The sequence below is a fragment of the Protopterus annectens genome, chromosome 4.part0 (assembly GCF_019279795.1).
Source record: "Protopterus annectens isolate FY-2018-M chromosome 4.part0, PAN1.0, whole genome shotgun sequence".
NCBI lineage: Eukaryota > Metazoa > Chordata > Ceratodontiformes > Protopteridae > Protopterus > Protopterus annectens.
In genome coordinates this window covers 1,107,112,649-1,107,135,026 of record NC_056733.1, presented here as the reverse complement: position 1 = coordinate 1,107,135,026, position 22,378 = coordinate 1,107,112,649, and the positions used below count along the sequence as shown (strand labels likewise).

Sequence of the window (22,378 nt, the reverse complement as noted above, 5' to 3'; positions counted from 1 at the left end):
CATATCTAGACTTCACAAAGGTGTTCAACACCATTCCACACTCAGACGTTGTTTATTAAACTCCCAGCTAAATGTCAATTTTTATGTAGCTCAATGGATAGCAAATTGGCTTATAAATAGAACCCAGGACATTATGGTGGGCATCTGCAACTCCTTCAAAATACCGTCACCATTGGTGTACCCCAGAGCTTTGTCCATGGGCCACTCCACTTTGGCATTCACTTCTCAGATGTCAAAGCCAATGTTAAGGGCTTATGGCTCACCAGGTTTGCTGATGACTGCAAACTTGGTGCCATTGTTAACTCTCCAGAGAACACCAAGATCCTCCAAGAGGGCCCTTCCCATACAAATACCTGGGGTTAAAACCATGGACTAAAACTAAATGCCAGAAAATGTTTAATAGTATCCTTCAGCAAGCATGACATCCCCTGGAAGTATCACATTGACAACTCACCTCTGAAAATTGATCCAGTACTTACAAACCTGGGATCAAATGTAGACAGTGAGTTGTCCTTTATTCCATGTATCTGCTACTGTAAGAAAATCCATTTTCATTGTGCAGCTTATTAGTAAGGGTATGTCTTCCAGTTTCAGGGATGTGATCATTCTACTGTATTCAGCAATTATTAGACCTACCATTAAGTATAATGCCCCTCTGGCATGTACGTGTCCAAACACTTAACACAGCTTGAACACTCACAGAGTTTTCTCACCAAGGAAATCAAGGGTCTAAGTCATAAGAACCACACCGATCAGTTCAAAGCCTTGTCCCTATTCTTGGTACCATACAGGTTGCAGATTGGTGACCTCTGCTTCTCATACAGCCCCTCAATATATCCTAACCTCTCAGACCTACTGTACTTCCACAAGTCCAATGGTGGCATAAACACCCACTCAAGAGATCTTAATGCCTTCTGCAACATAAATAGAACATATTGTAGGGATAGATATATATCACAGAGAAGGTCACTTCTTTAGAATTTGTCTTCCTCTCCACAGAAAGCAAAATACTTCTCTTACTCTCTTCAAATATAATCTGGATGAATGGATGGGAAACTGCAAATTCATCACTGGAGTAGCACCTTTGCCCCTTACTGAAAGGGGGTAATATTTAGTGTTCTGCCTGCTATGATATTCATATTTCAATCACAAGGGTTAAACGACTTCATCATAATGCATGGCTAGGCCTCCAAGGATCCTCCAGGGTCAAAAGCATAGGAAGAAACTGAAACTATGGATTTGTAGCTGTTTATGTTTTTTGTAGCTACTTGAGTTCCTGAGATGCCTTCATTTTTCCTATGTCATTTTTTGTTTAGTTTCTTGTTTGGCTGTTTGATGTTCTTCTTAATTTGGGAATAATTTGTTCTCCTCTATAGGTTTTTGCATTTATTTCTTTTATTAAATAGTTTATTAATGCTTGAGGACCACCACACTGGTTTGTTTTAGACTTCCAGATTTGCTTGGATCTAATTGGGACAGCTTATTTAATACACCTGCCCAGGTGTGAATAGAATTTCTTTATACCTCTTTGCAGGAGGGCTTCAAGGTCTGGCATTTTGTGTTTAGACTTCTAGCATTAAGTAGCCTCACCTTGATATGGTCCAATGGTTGATTTGCTTCTGAAGTGAGGTTGGGAGGATCATCTCATGGGCCTTGCCTGAAAAAAAGACACAATAGGAGCTGCAAATGCTTTTGCCACTACGTGGAAGCATTGGAATGAAAGATGCAAACCATCCCTGGTGAATCAAGAACAGTTGCCAAGCATCTCATCTCATGCTGACACATATTGGATCCCTCTAGAATGTTTAGCCAATTGGTAAAGCCTATCATTTTTGTCTGTATACTGAAGCATCATTTTGTTGCTGGAATTAGTCCCCTCAATGATAGGGTGTTTCCTTCATTTGTGGCATGCGTGGAGAGCTCAGTCATGTTTCTCTTCATCTCTCCCAGGATAGAGGGTAATAAAAAGCTGACAGTCTAAGCTGCAGTCAGTGTCAGGTCTTGTTTTTGCTGAGTGCACATTGGTCATTCATCTCTGACTGCAAGGTATACAGCTAATCCAGCTTTTGGTACTGTCCACCTTGTGATATTCATCTGTAAAGCCATCTTTTAGGCTGCTGAAAGAGAGTGTTTGGGATGGGCAGAGAATTACCTTTGCAGAATTCTACAAGCCTGTGTCCCACTCCATTTCAAGTTCCAAGGCCAAACTTTCCTGTTATTTCAGTTGTTTTTTGACTGCTCATTTTAGCATTCCAGTCCCATACAATAAATTTAACATCTTTTTGGTGTTAATTCCGGAATGTATTGCAGATCCTCATAAAACTTATTGAATTCTTCCTTTTCAGAATCTACAATTGGAGCATAAACTTATAATCACTGTAATGCTGAATAGCTTACCTTGGAATCTGACTGAGAATATTTTATCATATTTTGGGGCTGTAACCATAAATTACTTTTGACACCCTTTTATTAAGGATGAGAGATATTCTACCTCTTCTGTAATATTCTTGTTCACTGTAGAAGATCTGATGATTATTGGATTTAAAATGTCCCATTGCAGTTCATTTATTGTACACTAAATCCAAAGATGTCAGTGTTTACTCTTGTCTTCTCATCCTTAACCACATCAGTTTTCCTTAGCTGATAGTTGTTATGAAGCCGTTGCACTGATATAAAAGTTCTTTAAGCACTGGACTTTCCTTTTGTCTATGAACACCTTGACAGCTGGATGTTCTTTCAGCTGTAATTCATCCATATCATATCCTCTAGCACTATCATTCTTGTCTTAGACCTAAGGGTCTCATTTTCTGATGTCATTTGAACATATCTTGGGTTGCTTTTATGCACAGGGTTTTCTTGGTAATAATGCTGAAATGACCTGCTCATCTTTGGTGGTCCTGCATGGTATAGCTCATAGCTCCACCGATCTACATAATTCTCTTCACCATGACAAGTTCATGGCCCAGAAGGGGCCCAAAGCTCCTCACAGCTCTAAAGATCTCAGTGGTACACAAGTGTCTCTACCATAACAAGGTCACAATTCCAAAAGAGACAGGAACTAGCATTATAGCATCTGCACACAATATCTTATCTGTCTGCTTCCCCAACTTTCTTATACCTTTCTTGCCTTGTTTTGCATTGCATTATGCTATAAACACACAAACACACACACACACACACACACACACACACACACACACACACACACACACACACACACACACACACATGCATGGACATGTAGAAATATATATATGAGTTTTGATGAAGCCACTTTCAGTGAATCCACGTGGAAGGAAGTTGCTGAATTAACACAATGTGGTTTGAAAGTCATTTTTTTTGAAGTACAGAAATAACCATGTTGCCACAAATAAACTATGCTATTATAGAGCAACACATTTTACAACATAATATCTATGGCTGTGTGTCTCTGAAATTAATATATACATATATCATAATACCCACAGCTGTGTGTCTCTGGAATATATATATATATATATATATATATGTGTGTGTGTGTGTGTGTGTGTGTGTGTGTGTGTGTGTGTGTGTGTGTGTGTGTGTGTGTGTGTGTGTGTGTGTATGTGTATCTATGTATATATACATTTTATTTATTTATTTTTATATTTGTTGACCGGGTTTGTCCGACTGGGCTACAAATGCCCATTTTCAGCAGAGGCCCGAGGAGAAAAGCTCCAACAGAAAATTGAAATTTTACATATTGAATATATATAGAAATACATTCATCAGTATCACACATTATTGCATTACAGTGTCATATATTACACTGTGGGAAGTGAAATACATAGAAATACATTCATCAGAGGGATACATTCATAATTACATGTTATATACATAATAGTGCAATAGTTACATAGCTTAAATATTTTATTAGTTATGTTTGTACAGTGATGTAGCAAGAGGAAAAGATAAAGTAGTAACTTTGTTTATTGAAGGGAAGTAAGAGAGAGATGGGAAATAGAAGGTTATAGGGGGTGTTTATGGGGGATAATTACATTGGCAAGTCCATTTTTCATGAAGGTATTTTTTGTAGCGGTTTTGAATTGATTGGGTTGTTCAAGGGATCTTATATATAGGGGTAGGCTATTCCAGGCCTTGGAGGGGTTAAAGCTATAGACTAGGTGACCCATTTTGGTCCTTGGTTTGTCGATTTTTAGTAGGCCTTATTCAGAACTGCGGAGTAATCTAGTGGGTAGGTAATGAGAGATTAGAGATGAGATAGTTGGACAGAAAGAGGGTTTGTAGATAATGGAATGAATAATCTGAAACTGATTATACCAAAACAGGTTAGGTAATTCTAGCCAATTTAGTTCTTTTAGAGACAGTGATGGGACTTGTAAGAATTTTGGGCAGCAAATCTGGCAATCCTGTTATAAGTTGTTTCTAACTTGTTTAGTAGTCCAGTGTTGAGGCTGGTGAGAATTTGGGAGCTATAAAGTGGGTAAGGCAGGCATTTAAAAGGGTTAATTTTGCTGTTTTGGTAAGATATTTTTTGTTTCTATAGAGGAGACCTAGCTTGAGATGTGTTTTTTGGATACAATTATTGACATGTAAATCAAAGGTTAGTCTATCATCAATAGTAACACCTAAGAGTTTTGTACTGGTATCCAACTGTATTTGAGTATTATTTTGTGACAATATGGAGAAGGACGGCTTTATGTGGTTAAGGTTTTTAGGGAGAAAGAGCAGTAATTTGGTTTTCTTTGGATTAAGGATAAGTTAGTTTTCAGATAGCCAGTTTTCTACAGAGTTAAAAGAGCACTGTGTGTCTGATTTTAGATGAGTTGGTGATTTGGCAATAGTGATAAGTGTAGAATCATCTGCGTATTGTATCAGTGAGGATCCAGGACAGGAAGAGTAGAGAAGGTTGGTAAAGAGGTTAAAAGAAGTGGCCCAAGGATGGAGCCTTGTGGAACACCCGTTTTAACAGGAAGAAGAAAAGAGAAAGCTGAGAGCCATTTGACTGATTGGAGTCTATCAGAGAGATAGCTGTTAAACCAAGATATGGTGGATGAAGAGAAGTGTAAGTTTGCTAGTTTAAGGAGAAGGAGTTTATGAGAGACTGTATCAAAGGCTTTAGAGAGGTCAATGAAGAGACAGGAAATATGTTTGTTACTGTCTCTAGCTAGTGATACAGAGTTTAGGAAAGACAGGAGAGCTGTAGTAGTGCTGTACATGGGACGAAAGCGATGTTGGGTAGGTGTGAGGAGATTTTCCTGCAGAAGGTAGTGTAAGACTTGATTGTGTATACATTTTTCCAGAATTTTGGAGAGTGGTGAGAGTATGGCTATGGGTCTAAAATTAGTTATATCTGTGGAGTTTCCTCCTTTGTGTATTGGAAGGGTGTAAAATTGCTTCCAGATGGAAGGGACTGTGAATTCCGTGAGAGAGCGGTTTATTAGAATAGAAACTGGGAAAGCAAGAACATCAGCAGCAGCCTGAAGGAATGTGGAGGGAATGTTGTCTATGGATGTGGAGCAAGGTTTTAATTTAGATAGAAGAGTTTTAATATAGTTAGTGGAGACAGGTTTGAGGAAGAAGGTAGTGGTAGGGTTACTACTGATGGAAGAGTTTGAACTATTAGGTCTATTGTTGTTGGTGGGATGGTTTCTGTCTTGACTTAGTAATTTGGATACTGAGTCTATAAAGTACTTGTTGACATGTGTGTTTGTATGCAATGAGTATATTGTTAATAGTTAACTTTACCAATAGTTGACCCTCACAGAAATAATCACAACCCATCAAGTACACAGCTTTTCATCCTACACATGCATTGCATTACAACCAATTGCAAAGAGAAAATTTATAGGTTCATGGGTATATACTAGATTAACAACCATCAGGGTTTTCATAAGCCTAGCCATGCATTTCAATCCAATTTTGTCCTTTTGTAACATGGACATTTATCTTGAGTATTTTAGTTAGGAAGTTGCTAATGTTTTTTTTTTTTTTTTGGGGGGGGGTCAGACAGCTAGGGTGTATTTGCTATCTGTCTGTCTATCAGAGACATGGGGGCCAGACTGGGGATGAATTTCTGATTTTCTACCCAGCGGTCAAAATTGAATAGAGTTAGGGATGGGGTCTACTTCACATCGATGTGGAGCCTGCCCCAGAGCATGGAGATCCTTTGACATACATATCTGTCTCACCAACATGTCATATTTATGTCACAAGCAAAATTTAAATCCTTGGATCTAATGGTTTTGGTGCTGTTCATTTTACAGTTGTGCAAAAAATCCATTTGAGCTTGATCCAAGGATGCCTTGTATGCCAGACATAGATCGCCTCTCAGTAGTCTGTAGGAGACAGAGTATAGAGATAGGGCTTTAACTTGTTATATCCGAGTGACGCCTCTGGGTACATCTGCAGTTAACTCCTACTGACACCTCTAGGCATCAAATACTGCTTGTTCATATTTACATCAATAATTCCAAAACCATGAGATGTACAATGTTTTAAAAGATTTCATCTTAAAGCTTATACAATGGAAAACTCAACTGCATTAATATTTGACCTCTGTCTAGTGCAGTCAAATAGATATTAACTGTTATTTTTATGATATTAATTTATATAAATATAATTTTCACATTTTTCCATCTCAACAACCAAGTAACACAGACATAACTACTTAGCCTCATATGAAAGCTCCCATATAGATGAATAAAATGCTGCTAACAGTATGTGTATAACTTGAATATTTGCTGAAATATTATAAGTTGTTTACAAAATATTACAAATGTAATCCTCAGTGTTTACTCTGACTTATAAAATGTTAAGAACTAAAACGTAAAGAATACTACCACTGTAAAAATCGTTTATGCTGAAGAGTTTTCCATTTTTACTTCTTTAGTAACCTCTATGGTTTCAGGGATTTGAACAGTTTTTTTAAATGTGAGGACATAATTTGATTATGTCAAAAGGCTTAGGCTCCGCCCATTGGAAGTTACAGTGCAAACCTCCTGAGCTCCATTGGAGTGAATGAGTTGATCTGCACAAGACAATGTGATTATACCCTGGATTCTCTTGGTGAGGAACCTTTGTGGGAGTTACAGCTATTGCATATGCCTAGTCAGGTACACACTCAAGGTGGCATTGTACTCGATGGGTCTGACAAGAGCTAAATAAAGTGGCAGCATGAATTCCTTGGACCTGGATGACATGTCCTTATTTATAATTTGGGCAAGATAGAATGATTTTTTTATTACCTTGACCACATGTTAGTCAAAGGTGAGATTACAGTCTACATATGTTCTCAGATCCCTAACTACCAGATAAACACTAAGGGGTGTTTTATCAATGAAGTAATTAACCTGGTTGGCAGTTTTTATAAAGGCACAATTGGCTTTGGCATCAGTCATTTGTCTGCATTGGACCATCTTTCAGGATTTAGTGTTATGGGGGAAATTTATGAGAACTCCCAATTGGCAGTCATCTGCAAACTTGGTCAGCCAAAGGCCCTTGACATTAACCTTGAACTCCAACAAATAGATACCAAACAGGGGCAGGCCTGCATGGTAGGAGCCCTGAGGTACTCCACTGGTGACCAGTCTCTTAGTGGAGGTGGTTCTACTAATCCTAACTTCATGGGTCCTCTCTGTGAGTCAGCTGGCAATCCAATGAGTTATGTAGGGATTTATGCCCAGTTTGTGTGTTTGTCAACAATACGTGAGTGGGGTATCGTACTGAATGCTTTAACCACTTCTTTTTTGGGACTGGTCAACATATAAGTAGAATGGCTTACAAACAGATGCACAGAGCATCGCTAAACATAAACCACTTGACTCTATAACTATACTATGTGCATTAGAAATCAGACAGCCTACATACCTAATGACCTTGCAATATCTTACTTACCTGAGAAGATGGTATTAGTGTAGTTACTACTTAGAACTACTTTATGTGAGGGCTGCATCCCTCACTACCTTTTTGTGTATATATGTATATTAATTTGATGGATGTAGAACTATGACTTTAGAGAAATCACCACTATAATTGCAGAGCTGACCACAGAAGGTTTGACTGTTGCAAATGTTGAACCAAATGATGACTGTCCACTGGACGTGATACTCTGAAAATAGTGCTTGACTGTTCAGCTAAATGTCAGACAGTTGAGCCTTCTCTGTGGAGGTTGTAAATTCTCCCTATAGGTTGTAGGGTTTTGCCAAGTTATGTTGTTTCCTCCCACATCTGAAAGACATGTGACAAGGGAATTGATGAGGCTCAGAATTAACTTTAGGTGTGTGTGTGTGTGTGTGTGTGTGTGTGTGTGTGTGTGTGTGTGTGTGTGTGTGTGTGTGTGTGTGTGTGTGTGTGTGTGTGTGTGTGTGTGTGTGTGTGTGTGTGTGTGTGTGTATGAGTGTGTGTGTGTATGAGTGTGTGTGTGTGTGTTTGGCTGCGTGTCTGTGCAAGTGTATGCATGTGTGTGTTTGTGTATGTGTATGTGTGACTATATATGTATGTGTGTGTGTGTGTGTGTGTGTGTGTGTGTGTGTGTGTGTGTGTGTGTGTGTGTGTGTGTTTTGTGTTGAGTTGGCATTGCATCCTTTTATCATTTCCTGGACTAATTTCCTGTCATGTACTCTTTGCTTGCTTGGATAGTTTTCAGCTCTGTATATATTTAGATATTACACAGGTTTTTGAAGCAACTATTTGATGTCCTGATTCTTGTGTCAATGCTAATTAAATCTCATGCTGGTTAAGTAGGTATCAGGAATTTGTCCTTTCCTCACATTTGTGTGATTATAGAATTTGTATAATTAGAGATGTGGGGGATGTGTCAGGCACAGCTTCCATATGGGATGTCAAGGGAACTCTGCTTACTAATGGGAGGTACAGGGGAGCTTAGTCCCTTGCAAAAACACAAGCTTAATGCATTATAAATGTACTCTTTTGCAATCACTGTTATGCACAAGAAAGGAACTTTAGCTTTTTTACATTTGTACAATAATACAATTAGTATACTTTAAAGATAAGGGATTATGGGCATTTTTTTCTTTATAGTACAAGGTTTGCAATCGGTCAAGTTAAGTCATTTAATTAAATTTGACAGAGTCCAAATTAATGGGAGATGGAAGTTGACATAATGGTTAAGGTGTTTACCTCACGAACACAAAGTACAAGTTTTGATTCTTACCTTTGAATTGAGAAATTCAGCTAGACTTAAAATGGCCCTCAAGGGTCGATAGTCTAGTGCTAACCTATGATAATTTGACATGACACACACACACATATAATCCCGAAATTCTGAAATACTGAATTTCAGAATCTCAAGATTATAAAGCCGAAAGCTCAAAACTCCAAAACCCCAGAAGCGCCAATTTCAAAATCCAGAAGTACGGAGATGTTGAATTAGCACTTCTGGTGTTGCGGCATATGAATGGATAGCTGGATGTTTAGGTAAGTATTTATGTATAAGGGTTTTGGTTAGTAGCTTTAGTGTATGTCAGTGTGTTTTGTTACTGTGATGTGTGTGTGATGGGAATGTAGCTTGTATGGTGGTGTTTTCATGTGTTTGTCTGTGTAGTGCGACCTTGGAGTTAATATATTTAAGTAGGGGGTGTGGGGGTGCAAGGGGGGCTTACCCCCTGCTTGTATGTAGTGTAGGTTTGTGTGTTTATGTGTGGGGGGAAGATGTTTGTATGTGTGTGGTGTATGGTTAGTGTACGAGTCACGATTCTGAAATTCGCGCTTCTGGGGTTTCTGGATTTTAAGGTTTCGGCTTTATGATCTCGAGATTATGAAATTCAATATTATTATAAAGTGAACATATATATATATATATATATATATATATATATATATATATATATATATATATATATATAATATTATAGGACAAGTGAGTGAAATGACTATAAGTGAAAACCATTCTGATCATCAGATTGTTGAAAACCACATTATCAAATTGAAAGAAATAGATAAAAATGCTGCTTGCAAAACCAAATTAATAAATTAATATTCAGACAATATTGATCCATACACCTTTAGCTCACAGTTTTATACCAATACCCATACATTCTTTCAGTAAAGCCACTTCTACGGTATGTAAGTTATTGTGTTGTGTACTTATCCATGCAACAAAACAACGTAATGCATAGTCCAGTTTTCTGTAATTGTTATCATTTTATAATATAAAATGTAGGCAGCTCACATATTTAAAAATTCTGTTTAAAGTTCATATTTTGATAACAGTATACCGGTTTTCAGAAGATGTGCCGTTCTTCATTAGCCTTACCTTGTGATGGCAGGTTTTTTATTTCTGGATCTTTTTCTTTTCCTGCGGTTCGACATCGGTACCCTTTTTCTTTTAAAACATGGCAAATCAGAATTCCAACCAGGCCTGTTACAAAAAAGACCAAAACTAGCAGGAAAAGCAGAAAGGGGCTATGCTGAGGGGAGGGTTCTTCACTTCCTGATCCATCATCTTCAGGCATGCTCTCAGGATAGTTTCCAGATGTGATGACAGCAAGCAGACAGCCACTGCAGAATCCAAGTATATGGTGATTCTGGTAAAAATGGTACAAAGCAGCTGTAAGGGCAGAGAAGAGTATGCAAACAGCAGATACACAACAACATACAATACGTTCTACCATGCAACAGGCCCCTTGGATAGAGCAAGCTGCTTATATGTAAGGTAATAAAATAACCTGAAAAAGCATCTAGCATTTCTGAATAAATAAAAAAAAGCAATTCTGAGGACTGACACTTCACCCATCTTAAGAAATGTATGCGTTTCATTCATTCTGATTGAGTCCTTATCAGCAGTGAGTGCAAGAGCTCAGCTGTGGCAGAACTATAATACAGAGTTACAGCCCTAATTATAATTGTACCCGCTAACATGTCAGCATACATGCCACAATCAACAGCATGGCATGATAACAAATAATAATAATAATAATAATAATACTATAATAATACATTGTGTCACATATAATACCATGTTATTACAATAGTAGTGAAGGAGGCATTCTGTCTTAAAGCACTCCTTCCTCTAAGAGTGCTTACACCACCCAAATATTTTATTTCCTTTGTCCACCCAAAGGGCACTGCTCCTACTACTACCTCTGCTAACACTGGACTTCCCATGCCATCCTATTTTAGCACGTACTTTTGAAAATCTAGAGCAATCATTTTATTTGGTATAGGTATCCAGTGCATGTTTTCTTATGAAACTCATTAAGAAAGGAAAGATATTTGTGATTGCAAGAAAAAAAAAAAAGACTCAGAAACCGCTAGGTGCACATGCATGGCACAGCATTAGGCTAAGGCAAATTTACAGATTCTGTTAGAGGGTCTTGAGTTATCCATTCCATGGCGCTCTTTTTACATACTTTGTGTTTCGGTTCATGCCATGGACTCTATTGGTGTTACATGTCATCTGGCCTTTTTGACAAGTAAATAACATGTATTGGTGCTGTTGATAAAACGTGTCTTGCGGAAATATCCACATTTTGTGCATTAACAGTTTGCAGCTCCAGTACTGTGTTGCTTATGATTTGTTATATTTTTATTTAATTTTATTACAGAAATATAAGCTGTGCTTAAACATTAAGCATTTCTCTAGTGTAACCCACTTAGGTCACTTTCTAGATAATAAAAGTCAGCTAGGAAGAGCTCAAAACAACCTTTATGGTGATACCAAAATATGCATCTCATGCTTTATTCTTCACTGTAATAGCCTTATGATATTTCACATCTGGCATGGGGGGAGGGTTAGACATATGTGTGATGATGTGCGGTAGTGTCAGCTGTGCCAGGAAGAGCAGGGCAGTGCATGTGTAACATACACCAGCATAGCTAGCTGGAGTTTTGTAAAGAATTATATGCCATTTTAATATCAAACTGATTTATAAAGTTGCTTGTGTTAAAAATGTATCAACAGTGGGTCCTGCTGGCCAGAAAGGAAATATACATGTATATCATACTGTATAGTTGTAGCTGATGAAATATATATAGTTTAACAGAGGATACTGGAAGGGAAGGGGTTAAGCTCATTTCAGCTAACCTTAAGAAAAATAGCCTGAAATTAAATGACTTGGTTTAGGCCATAAAAATTTTATCTCACAGGTTTGAATGCAGCCAGAGATGCAATGTCTGTGAAAATCCTGGGATGTGATCTTGCTGTATTGTCCTTAATGGTGAACTAATTGCTACACTGGGGTGCCAGAGAATGGCTTGTTAGTTTCTGCAGGAAGGGTGGAAGAGTTGGAATTGTGTTATACTTTCCAGATGCTGTAATCAACCTTAGCTAAAGTTCTATGTGTGTATTATGACACATCAGCACCAGATCCTGGCTCAGCTTCTAGTGAGAGGGTAGTGTGGGAACCACAGAGTCAGGTGACCATGAAAAGACATGATGTCATTCTGTAGGCAGCACTAAAACTGTGTTTTGAATACTAGTGAGAGATGTGAGGAGTGCACTGTGTTTTTGGACCTGACAAGACACTCATCCACTTTCATCTTGCCTTGCTTTAGTAAGTAATTAGGGAACAGTTATTCTTCAGTCAGTTAAAAAATATAGTGAGAATAGCTAAATGTTGTTTTTTTCCTGTATCTGTCTGAGTCTTTCCATCAGTGTTGTTGTCTATATATTTCCTGTGATGGAACCACTGGTGTTTATTGTAAAAAGATATTCAGTATTTTGACATTTTTATTATTTATTATTAAATATATCTAAACCTTTCATTGTGGCTGTTCTTTTAGAAAGTATTTAACCTTTGAGAGTACTTGGCTGCATGTTCCTGAAAGTCTTTGATGCTTGGTTAAATGCTACCATTTGTATAAGTTTTAATTTAACTAAGTGTAATTGGGTACCCTGATAAGAGCTTTAATGCAGCTGGCTTCGGGTGTTCTGGTGGCAGCAAATCTACCTTATAGTCTGAGTAACCTGACGAAACTCCACAAACTTTTGAAACAAAAGAAAAAGCAATACGGCTCACATGCGTATCAGAACTTTTTATTAAGCACTTTCGTTTGCTTTACAGCTTGACTTCTTCAGAATACAATCCACTTTAATTTAATTTCCGTTTAAACATCAACATCCTATGATACTTACTTTTTCACCCCATTTTGGTATGATAAAAGATATATTACAACACAACTGGGTATTGTTTGATATTGAACATTAATATAAAGAAAAATTAGGGACTACCCAATAGTGGTTTACAAAAAGGATAGATCTTTTAAAAATTTGCTTGAAATAAACTTTGTGACTGATAGAAAAGGAAAAATGGGTAAATGTGGGCATTGTAATCAATGCCCACATATTCTGGAGAATGAGTTTCTATACATAAGGGTTTTTGGAAAAGTAATTCAAAAACAAAGGCTTAACTGTTTGAGTAAACAATTAGTGTATATTGCGATTTTTTCAGAATTGCTATTGTTTTTATATAGGGAAAACAATCAATAGTTTCAATAGGCGGATTTATCAGCACCTATATGACATCCAGAAGGGCAACCTAAAGAATGCATTAAGTAAACATGTTAAAGATTTTCCTGGACATACATTTAAATTTAGTGCCCTCGAACAAGTGCAACATAGAGATGGGGGGGGCCATTGAACACTTACTTAGAATATAGAGAATTATTGTGGCAGCTTAGATGTAATGCCACCGACCCCCCCCCCCCCCAGGGCTTATTGAAACTGTTTCTATTTCCAGCTATTTAAAGCTGAAGGCAGATTTTCATATATAATGTGTGTATTTTTTCATCATAAAATGTCAACATGTATAAACTAGTTTTGTCCCTAAGTCCTAGTATTAGGCTTTATTAATTTCAACTAGCTCATTCTACTAGATTAGTAGAATTTTAAGTGAGGTTTAGAAGCGAACAGATTTAAATATCATCAGCTAAAACATTATTTATAGGTTATAAAATGATCAATTTTATACAAGTCTCCCTTTCCTTGTTTGAGTGTCAATTAAGGACATGTGACCGAGTGTGTATTTAAATGGAAATGAAATTAAAGTGGATTGTATTCTGAGGAAGTCAAGCTGTAAAGCAGACGATAGCACTTAATGAAAAGTTCTAGTACGCCTGTGAGCTGTATTGCTTTTTCTACGTTATAGTCTGGTTGGAGATGGCAGAGCAGGTAAGCTGTGCCATCCTTTCCCAGGTGGGTGTGGGGTGTGTGAAAATCAAATCTCAAAGAGAATATGTGTGACAGCTACTTTGAACATGGACACTAAGAGCACTGATTTCACAGAGAGGGTGGTGGAGGACTTGGCTTGGAACACCTGGCTAAGGATTCAACTCTATAGTGGCCAGTGAGGAGTCTTATTTGGCACATGGAGAAAGCCCAGCCCCAGGACTGGAGTGTGCATTCTCTGTGTGCTCTTAAGGGAAAGTGTGCACAGTGCAGAAGGCTGCATCTGAAAATACCACGTGTCTATTTTTCTCACAGTGAGCCTTCCCCACCGGTGGCAGTGGTGAGGACTGAGGCTCCTTTATCACTGGCCCAGAGGAGGGACGTCACCTATTGGTGAATAGTGGTGTGGATATTAATTGAACTTCTGTAGCCTGTAAGCAGTTGTCACTAAAAGTGTGCATACTCTGAGCAGCCACAAGTTAAATATACAGAGTTTCATTTTTTACAACAGTTTTATTTATTTTTACTTTAGTTTAGTCAGGAAAAGCAGGAAAATATGTCAGCAGAGAATTATGACAAGCTGACAGTGAAACAATTGGCCAAGGTGTGCATATCCAAAGGACTGGTGCATGCCAACCTGACTAAAGAAGAAATTATTTCAGCCTTAGTCCCAGCTGCAGCACAGACCAGCAACCAGGAAGACAACCACTCTGGTGATAAGGATGTGCAGCCATCACAAACAGGACAGTTCACCTTTTCCTCAGAGGAGTTAAAAACCCATCTGGAGTTAGAGACTTGAAATGGAGGCCAAACATACAGAGTTATAATCGGCAGTGAGACTGTGGTGTTTGAAGGCTGAAGAAAAGGAGAAGCAGTATCAACATGAGGGGGACACACTGACCCTTCATCAGGGTCATGGAGGTCATGGGGAAGGGAATAACTAATCCCAGAAGCAATAACGTTCAGTAAAGTTCTTCCACAAATTGCAGAAGGTGATAATTTTGATAGTTTTATTCATATATTTAAAAGAATATGTAAACAATATAATGCTGACCAAGGGCTGTTGTACAGTTCCTGGCCCCCTTACTCCATGGTAAAGCTGTAACTGCTGTTTTTAAATTGTCTGATACTGATTATTTAAATTAGGACAAGGTTAAACAATGTTTATTGGAAGGTTTTAGGTTAACACCTGAAGCTTACATAAAAAAAATTGTGAGTTTTAACGCAGGGCAGACAAAAGTGTATGCAATTATATTGCTGAACTAAGCACTTAATTTCCTAGGTGGGTGAGTGGGTGTCAGATCATCATTTTTGAAAGGCTAGCAAACCTTTTGGTGGGAGAACAAGCCCTTCGCACTTTGCCTGAGGACATGAGAATCTGGTTGGCAGACATTGAGTGTAACTCTGCAAATGAGCTGGGGAGAAAAGGGGATCTCTACTTGGCAAGCAGGGCAACACTGAACAAGAAGGGGATACCTAGTGCTGCACATGGATATAAGGGAACCCATGGTGGGCAGCCTAAACCACCCCAACAGAGTCCACCAGTAAAAGTGGAAGTCACTAGTTCAGGTACACGGCCAGGATCAGGGTTTAGAAGTTCCAAATGTAATCAGAGGGGCCATGTAGCATGCAAATGTCCACTGGAGCAAGGTGGGAAACAAAAGGTGAGGGAGCAAGCAAGTGGGAATAACAGTATGCCAGTAGTAAGTTGTCTGGAGACAACAGGGGTAACAAACCCTCTACAGAGTTTGTATTTTATCTTAGTGGATGGAAAACAGGACACTGCCAAGAGAGACGCAGCCTCTGATATAATAAATTTGAAGTCTGCAGTAGTTAAAGAGGAGCAGTACTTGCTTGGGAACTCCACTCCAGTCAGTACTTTAGGAGGGACCCCATTCCAAATACCTTTGTCCAAGGTTCACCTTAACTGGGAGGGTAGAAAATGAAGCAAGCAAGTTGGTGTACTTGAAGGTATCCCTGCAGATGTCTTTATATGGAATTATTTTGATAGTGCAGTACTTTGTATGCATGCAGTTACATGCAATGAGGCTTGGAGACAGGCATGTGGGTCTGGTAGCCTCAGGGAGACCCAGACAGACCCCACACTTGAAGCCGAGACTGGTGATGTGGCTATTTCAAAGAGGGAGCTACCCTGTAGCAGTGAGCCACAGCTACTAATAGGTACTTATGTTCCCTTGGACAGGGTGACTGCAAGGGCAGAGGTGAGTGGTACTACTAAAGCTTGAGAGAGGTAGCTGTGGAAGCACCTGGTTCTTCAAGGAAAAGGGGAGTCTGAATACTGGAACGAAGGGTTACTGTATAGAGATCCCTGAGAGACAGCTAGAGGGTAAGGTAATACAGAAGTTGGTAGTACCCAGACCCTACCATCTGACACTTCTAGCCATAGCCCACAACAATCCTTTTGCAGGTCATATGGTCATAAAATGTACCAAGAGACATATTATACAGAACTTTTATTGGCCTGGGATTGCAAGGGATGTAAATGGGTACTGCAGAACCTGTCAGCAAAAAGTAGGCAAGGCAAGAGACAAGGTCAATGCTCCTTTGATGCTTTTGCCTGTGATTGAAGAGCCATTTTAGAGGGTAGCTATGCATATTGTGGGGTCTCTGAGTACCCCAAGTTCCACAGGGAAGACATATATCCTGGTGGTAGTAGATTATGCTACTAGATACTGTGAGGCAGTGTCTCTGTCCTCCTTTGAGGCAGAGAAGGTGGCAAATGCTTTATATATTTTCAGCAATGTAGGTTTCCCAAGGGAAATACTGACTGACAGAGGTGCCAGGTTCATGTAAGACCTGCTGGCTTGTCTGTGTGAGTGCTGTGGAGTAAAGCACCTAAAGATCACCCTCTACCATCTCCAGACTAATGGTCTTGTGGAGAGGTTAAACTCAACAATGAATAACATGCCAAAAGCATTTGCAGACCATTTTAAGAGAGAGTTGGACAAATATTTGCCTCATCTGCTGTTTGCATACAGAGAAATACCCCAGGTATCCACAGTTTTTACCCTTTAAGTTGCTGTATGGGCATAGGGTGAGGGGGCCCTTGGATTTGATTATGATGAGTGGGAGGGTGAGTGTGAATCCCACAAGGAGTCTGTTGTGGTATATGTCCTAAACGTCAGGACAAGGTTTAGGGAGCTCATGAGCTTGGCCCAGGAGAACCTGGCAGGAGTCCAACAGCAGAAAAAGGTCTGGTATGACAGGAATGCTCAAGCCTGAGAGTATGTTGTGGACAGCATGGCCTGCCCCTGTTACCAAAAAAACAGGTGAGGGCATTCTTGGGGACAGTAGGTACTATAGAAAGTTTGTTCCCAATTATAGTGCAGTAGTTGCACCCTTCACAGTCCTGATGAAGAAAAACAGGCCAGATAAGGTTGTGAGGATCCCAGCCTGTGAACAGGCATTCCAAAAGCTTAAAGGGGCTTTGGAAGGCCCCCTTGTGCTTGCCAGTCCAGATTACAGAAAATAATTTGTTGTGCAGGTTAATGCTTCAAACCATGGGGTGGGGACTGTAATCAGCCAGGTTTCCTCAGAGAGAGAAGAGCACCCAGTTGTATATCTCAGTTAGAGACTCCAACCCAGGGAAGAATGTTATGCAAATGTAGAAAAAGAATGTCTAGCCATAGTATGGGCACTGCAAAAACTTCAGTCCTATCTGTATGGAAGGAAATTCACTGTGGTTACAGACCACACTCCTTTAACACAGCTACATTGAGCCAGCCAGCAAAATGCCAGGGTATTAAGGTGAAGCCTAGGGTTGCAGGCATATGATGTGACAGTGCAGCACTTTTTTTAATTTCTCCAAGTCTTTTGGGTTTCTAATACCATGACGGGAATTGATGCCATTCCTAAGTCAAAATCTGATTAAAGTTCATGAAATTAGTATTGTTTCAATCTTTGATATCAGCCAGTTGTGCTCTTCACAGCACCCGCAATGTGCCCAGTAATGACTCCTTCTGCAGTTCGTATGGAGTTACATGCATTGGTAACATATCTAAATACAATTGTAAAATCTTTTTTATAAGACCCATTGCAGTTACTAGTATTGGAACTGTCTGGGTATCTTTCTTCCACATTGCTCTCATTTCTGCCTGCAGATCCTGATATTTTTTTACTTTGTCTCTCTCTGTATGCAAGACACTGTAGTCACTGGGTGTGGCGATTTCAATGATCAATGCTACTCTTGTCTTCTTTTCTTGGACCACTATATCCAGTTTTCTAGCATCTATCTTTTGAACTGTTGGTAATGGATGATTCCATGTCTGTTATGTACTTCACAGATAAAGATTTGAGTTGTCTACTGATGTACTATGTTCTTCATCTGTAAATATGTTGTAAGTAATTGCTATGTAAATTGTTAATCACTATGTAATCCAATGTAACTACTGTCTGTTTATTTTAACTGTGGAGCTTTTCTCCCCAGGCCTCCGCTGAAAATGGACCTACGTCCAGTCGGACACTCCCGGTCAACAAATATAAATAAATAAATAAATAAATAAATGTGATGTAGACTTCTTCGTGTTTTATGATGCTTTGTGGCTCATGTTTCCAGTGTTTTTCAAACACTTCAATACCATAATGTCTGCACAATCCCCAGTGCAACAGTCTTGCCATATTATTATGCCTTTCAGTATACAGTCCTTCTGCTATTAATATGTCGCAACCAGCAACGAGGTGTGCAACTGTTTCCAATTTGGTTTTACAAAACTTACATTCGTCTGTTTCACCCACATGTTCAATGGACTTTATAAACCAACATGTATGCAGCCCACTATCTTGGGCTGCCAATATTAACCTTTCATCTCTTGGTTTGAATTCTCCTCTCCTAAACCATTCCTGCATTTGTTCCTGATCAACATGAGGTTCTTCTAGAAGTTTTCTATACTTGCAACTATATTTATGCTTTTTCCACATTTCTTGCCTTCTCATCTGATCCTTCACTTTATATTCTGTCTTTTGTTTTTTTTGGCACATTCAGTTGCTGCCTGATTTTATCTACTTCTGTTTTGATTTCCATTCCTGCTTGATGCCGATAAGCTTCTGCTAGATTAAGCAGAGAAGTCATCTTAGATTTATTCTCCTTGTGTTTCAAAATTTTCACTACATTTTGGTCTTGTGAGGTCAGCAGATATGTGTGGAGTCCCACAATTGCAGATCTATACATATAATCAATTTCAAGGAGGCCCATCCCTCCTTCGGAACGGGGAACTTATAATCTTGGTATGCACTGATTTTTATAAATCATTTTGTGAGCATGAAGCATCCTTCTTGTTTTCCTATCTAATCTATCCAGCACGTTTTGGAGTCAGTCAATCACTCCAAAACTGTAAATTAGGAGAGGAAGAGCAAATTGGTTTATAGCTTGAATTTTGTTTCTAGATGTCAGTGCTGTTTTCAAGATTAATTTAAGTCTTCTGAAGTATTTCTTACTAAGTTTCATTCGCATTTGTTCATGTTTTATTGTTGATCCTTCACAAATTCCCAAATATCTATACACTCCTTCTTGCTCAAGTTCTTTTGTATCACATTCTTGTCCCAAACTGATGTTTTCCTGGTGTTGCAGTTTTCCTGCTTTAAAGGTTGCTTTAGCACATTTATCAAGACCAAATGACATTCTTATATCATCTGAAAAAGTTTTGACAACTTGCAGTTGTGCTTTCATTTCCTCATCTGATGAGCTCTGCAGTTCTAAATCATTGACAAAGAGAAGATGAGAAGTCTTTACACTTGTTTTCTAGGAACCAGATTATAGCCATGGCCTAAGCTGTTGAGTAAACAGCTTAATGGATTAAGGGCAAGGTAGAATAGTAACGGTGACAGAGAGTCACCCTGAAATATACCCCTTTGACTTTTTATCCTTGGGATAACAATTTGTCCTTTATCATGGCTTAATTGCAAAGTGGTCTGCAACTGTTTCATGGTCACTATAATGTAGTCAGTTAATGTGAGGTGTATCTTATACATTTTTAAACACTCTTTTATCCATCATTGAGGGATACTATCAAATGCTTTTTCGTAGTCAATCCATGCCATACTTAGATTCTTCCCCTTTTTACAGTTCTCCACTATGACTTTATTCATGTTTTATTGTTGATCCATATGGTTTTCTTTTATTGCCCTTTTGTTATACTGCCATAATTGAGTTTTCTTCTAAATCTCTATAAATTCTGTCAGCATAAATTCCCTAGTATAGTTTATACGTCGTCAGAAGGCAAGTTATTGGTCTATAATTTTTTGGGTAGCTTGCAGATTCAGTCTTAAGTAGGAGCATTGTTTTGCCTGTTGTTAGCCAGGTTGGTGTCTGTTTTGGGTGCACATATAAATAGTTCTTACTCATGGCTAAATTTTCGTGCAAAGAACCAGAAGTTAAGTACTCTATCTGGGCCTGGGGTTTTTCAATTAGAGGCTTTTTTAACTTTGTTTCAATCTCTCTTGCTGTTACTTCATCCCATTTCATATCCTGTACCTTTAAACTTCTTATTCTTTCTTTTACTTCTTCTATCCATTTAGCATCTTTGTTATGTTCCACAAGATCTTCATAAATACTTCTCCAAAATGTATCTATTTCTTCTTTTTTTGGCGGTCTTTCAATTCCTTTTGCCTTATTTCCCAGTTCTCTATAAAACATTTTTGGGTCATCAATAAATTGCTTATTTTACACTTTTCCTTTATTTTTATCTTCGTGTCTTCTAAGTTTTGCCACCTGTGCTGAAATGTTTAGTTTGTTATTTGTGATAGTGCATGATAGATTCTGGTCTGTTCTAATAATGCGCATTGCTTTTATCACATCTATCTTTCTTAGTATATTTATTGATCTATTCCCTCTTCTACAGTCTTCTAACAGTGACACTTCTTGCCTTAATTGCTTTATAGTTTTCTCTATTCGATACTTCCATGATGGTATTCAATTTCTCCCTTTCTCTCCCTCACTACCATGTGTTCTTGTGGTAGAACTTTATAATTTATTAATTTAGCTGCACAGTAATATTTCCTGTTTACTTCTGTTATATCGCATGAATCTCTATGAACAGTTCTAATTATTGTGTTCATTTGTTTTATCAGACTTCTGACTTTTTGGGTTTTATTAACCTTCTGCAGTCTATTTCTTTCACTGATCTTGATATATCTGTCCATGTCTATTAAATCAAGAAATTCTTCTTGTAGCTCATTTTCTTCCAAACTGAGGGCACATCCCTTGTTTTCCAATTCCTGTGGGCATTCTACAGAAGGTTCTATAGCATCTTCCTGTGACACAGTCTCATCAATTTCATCCTGTGCTGTCCATTGCTCTATCATATGGGAACTCACTGGCCTATCACTCCTCAACACTGACTGCATCAGAGTTTCCACAGTTTCCTGAATGTTTATATTGGTTTCCTGTGGAAGGCTCCAAATTATCTTCATATGGCACCTGACCAATTGCCTCCTGTTTTACTGGTTTCCCCTTAATTTGGATATCCATTACTCTATCCTGTTGTGGTGCTTTCTGAATTAGATTTTCTACACTAAATCCTTCACTTTGCAAGTACTCCGTAACCTCAGTTTCTATTTCTTTAACTCCTCCATTACTAATCTCCTTTTCTACTTTTCCTCTTTGTCTTCTTATTTTTTGTATTGTAAAGTTATCCATGTCTGGATTCCTTTGTCTGTATTTCTCTTCAAATATCTTTGGTGCTGCTCTTTTTGTATTGGTTAGTTTTGCTTTCTCCTTCATATAAATATTACACCATATAAAATCTCTTTTTCTTTCCCATGTCCATATTTCTTCTTCATATGTTTCCTGACCTTCCTGTTTCTCCCTGCTTTGGGGACTCACTCCACCTTGCTGTGATGTAACCTGTGTTAGACCTTCTACATCAAATCTTTCACTTCACAGACACTCCATAACTTCAACTTCTATTTTTTTAACTTCTGCTTTCCTGATCTTCTTTTCCATGTTCCATCTTTGTGATATTATTTTTTTATTGTGAAATTTTCCATATCCGGATGCCCTTGCCTGTGCAGCACCATAGTGGGGTCAGCAATGCCAATGTAAATGGGCTCTCAATACAGGCTATGGGTCAATGTGTTCGCAGAAAGGCTCATTTCTCAAGCAACGTTCCTCCAGAGTCACTTGAAAACTAGCATGAATCTTTAAAGGGGGAGAGATGTGATGATGTGAAGTAGGGCAGTGCATGTGTAACATATGCCAGCTGGAGTTTTGTAAAGAATTATATGTCATTTGAATACCAAACTGATTTGTACAGA

The 22,378-nt window shown here is 38.5% G+C and overlaps 1 protein-coding gene across 5 annotated transcripts in view; it reads right to left on the bottom strand.

Moving 5' to 3' along the window:
* RELL2 (RELT like 2) overlaps positions 1-22,378 on the bottom strand; it is a 610,006-nt gene that overhangs the window by 406,271 nt on the left and 181,357 nt on the right. For all 5 annotated transcript variants that reach the window (XM_044069084.1, XM_044069083.1, XM_044069081.1 and 2 more), the window contains one exon: positions 10,256-10,526. In XM_044069084.1, coding sequence (XP_043925019.1) covers positions 10,256-10,454 — 199 coding nt within the window. In that variant the 5' untranslated portion in view covers positions 10,455-10,526. The remainder of the gene's footprint in view (positions 1-10,255; positions 10,527-22,378) is intronic.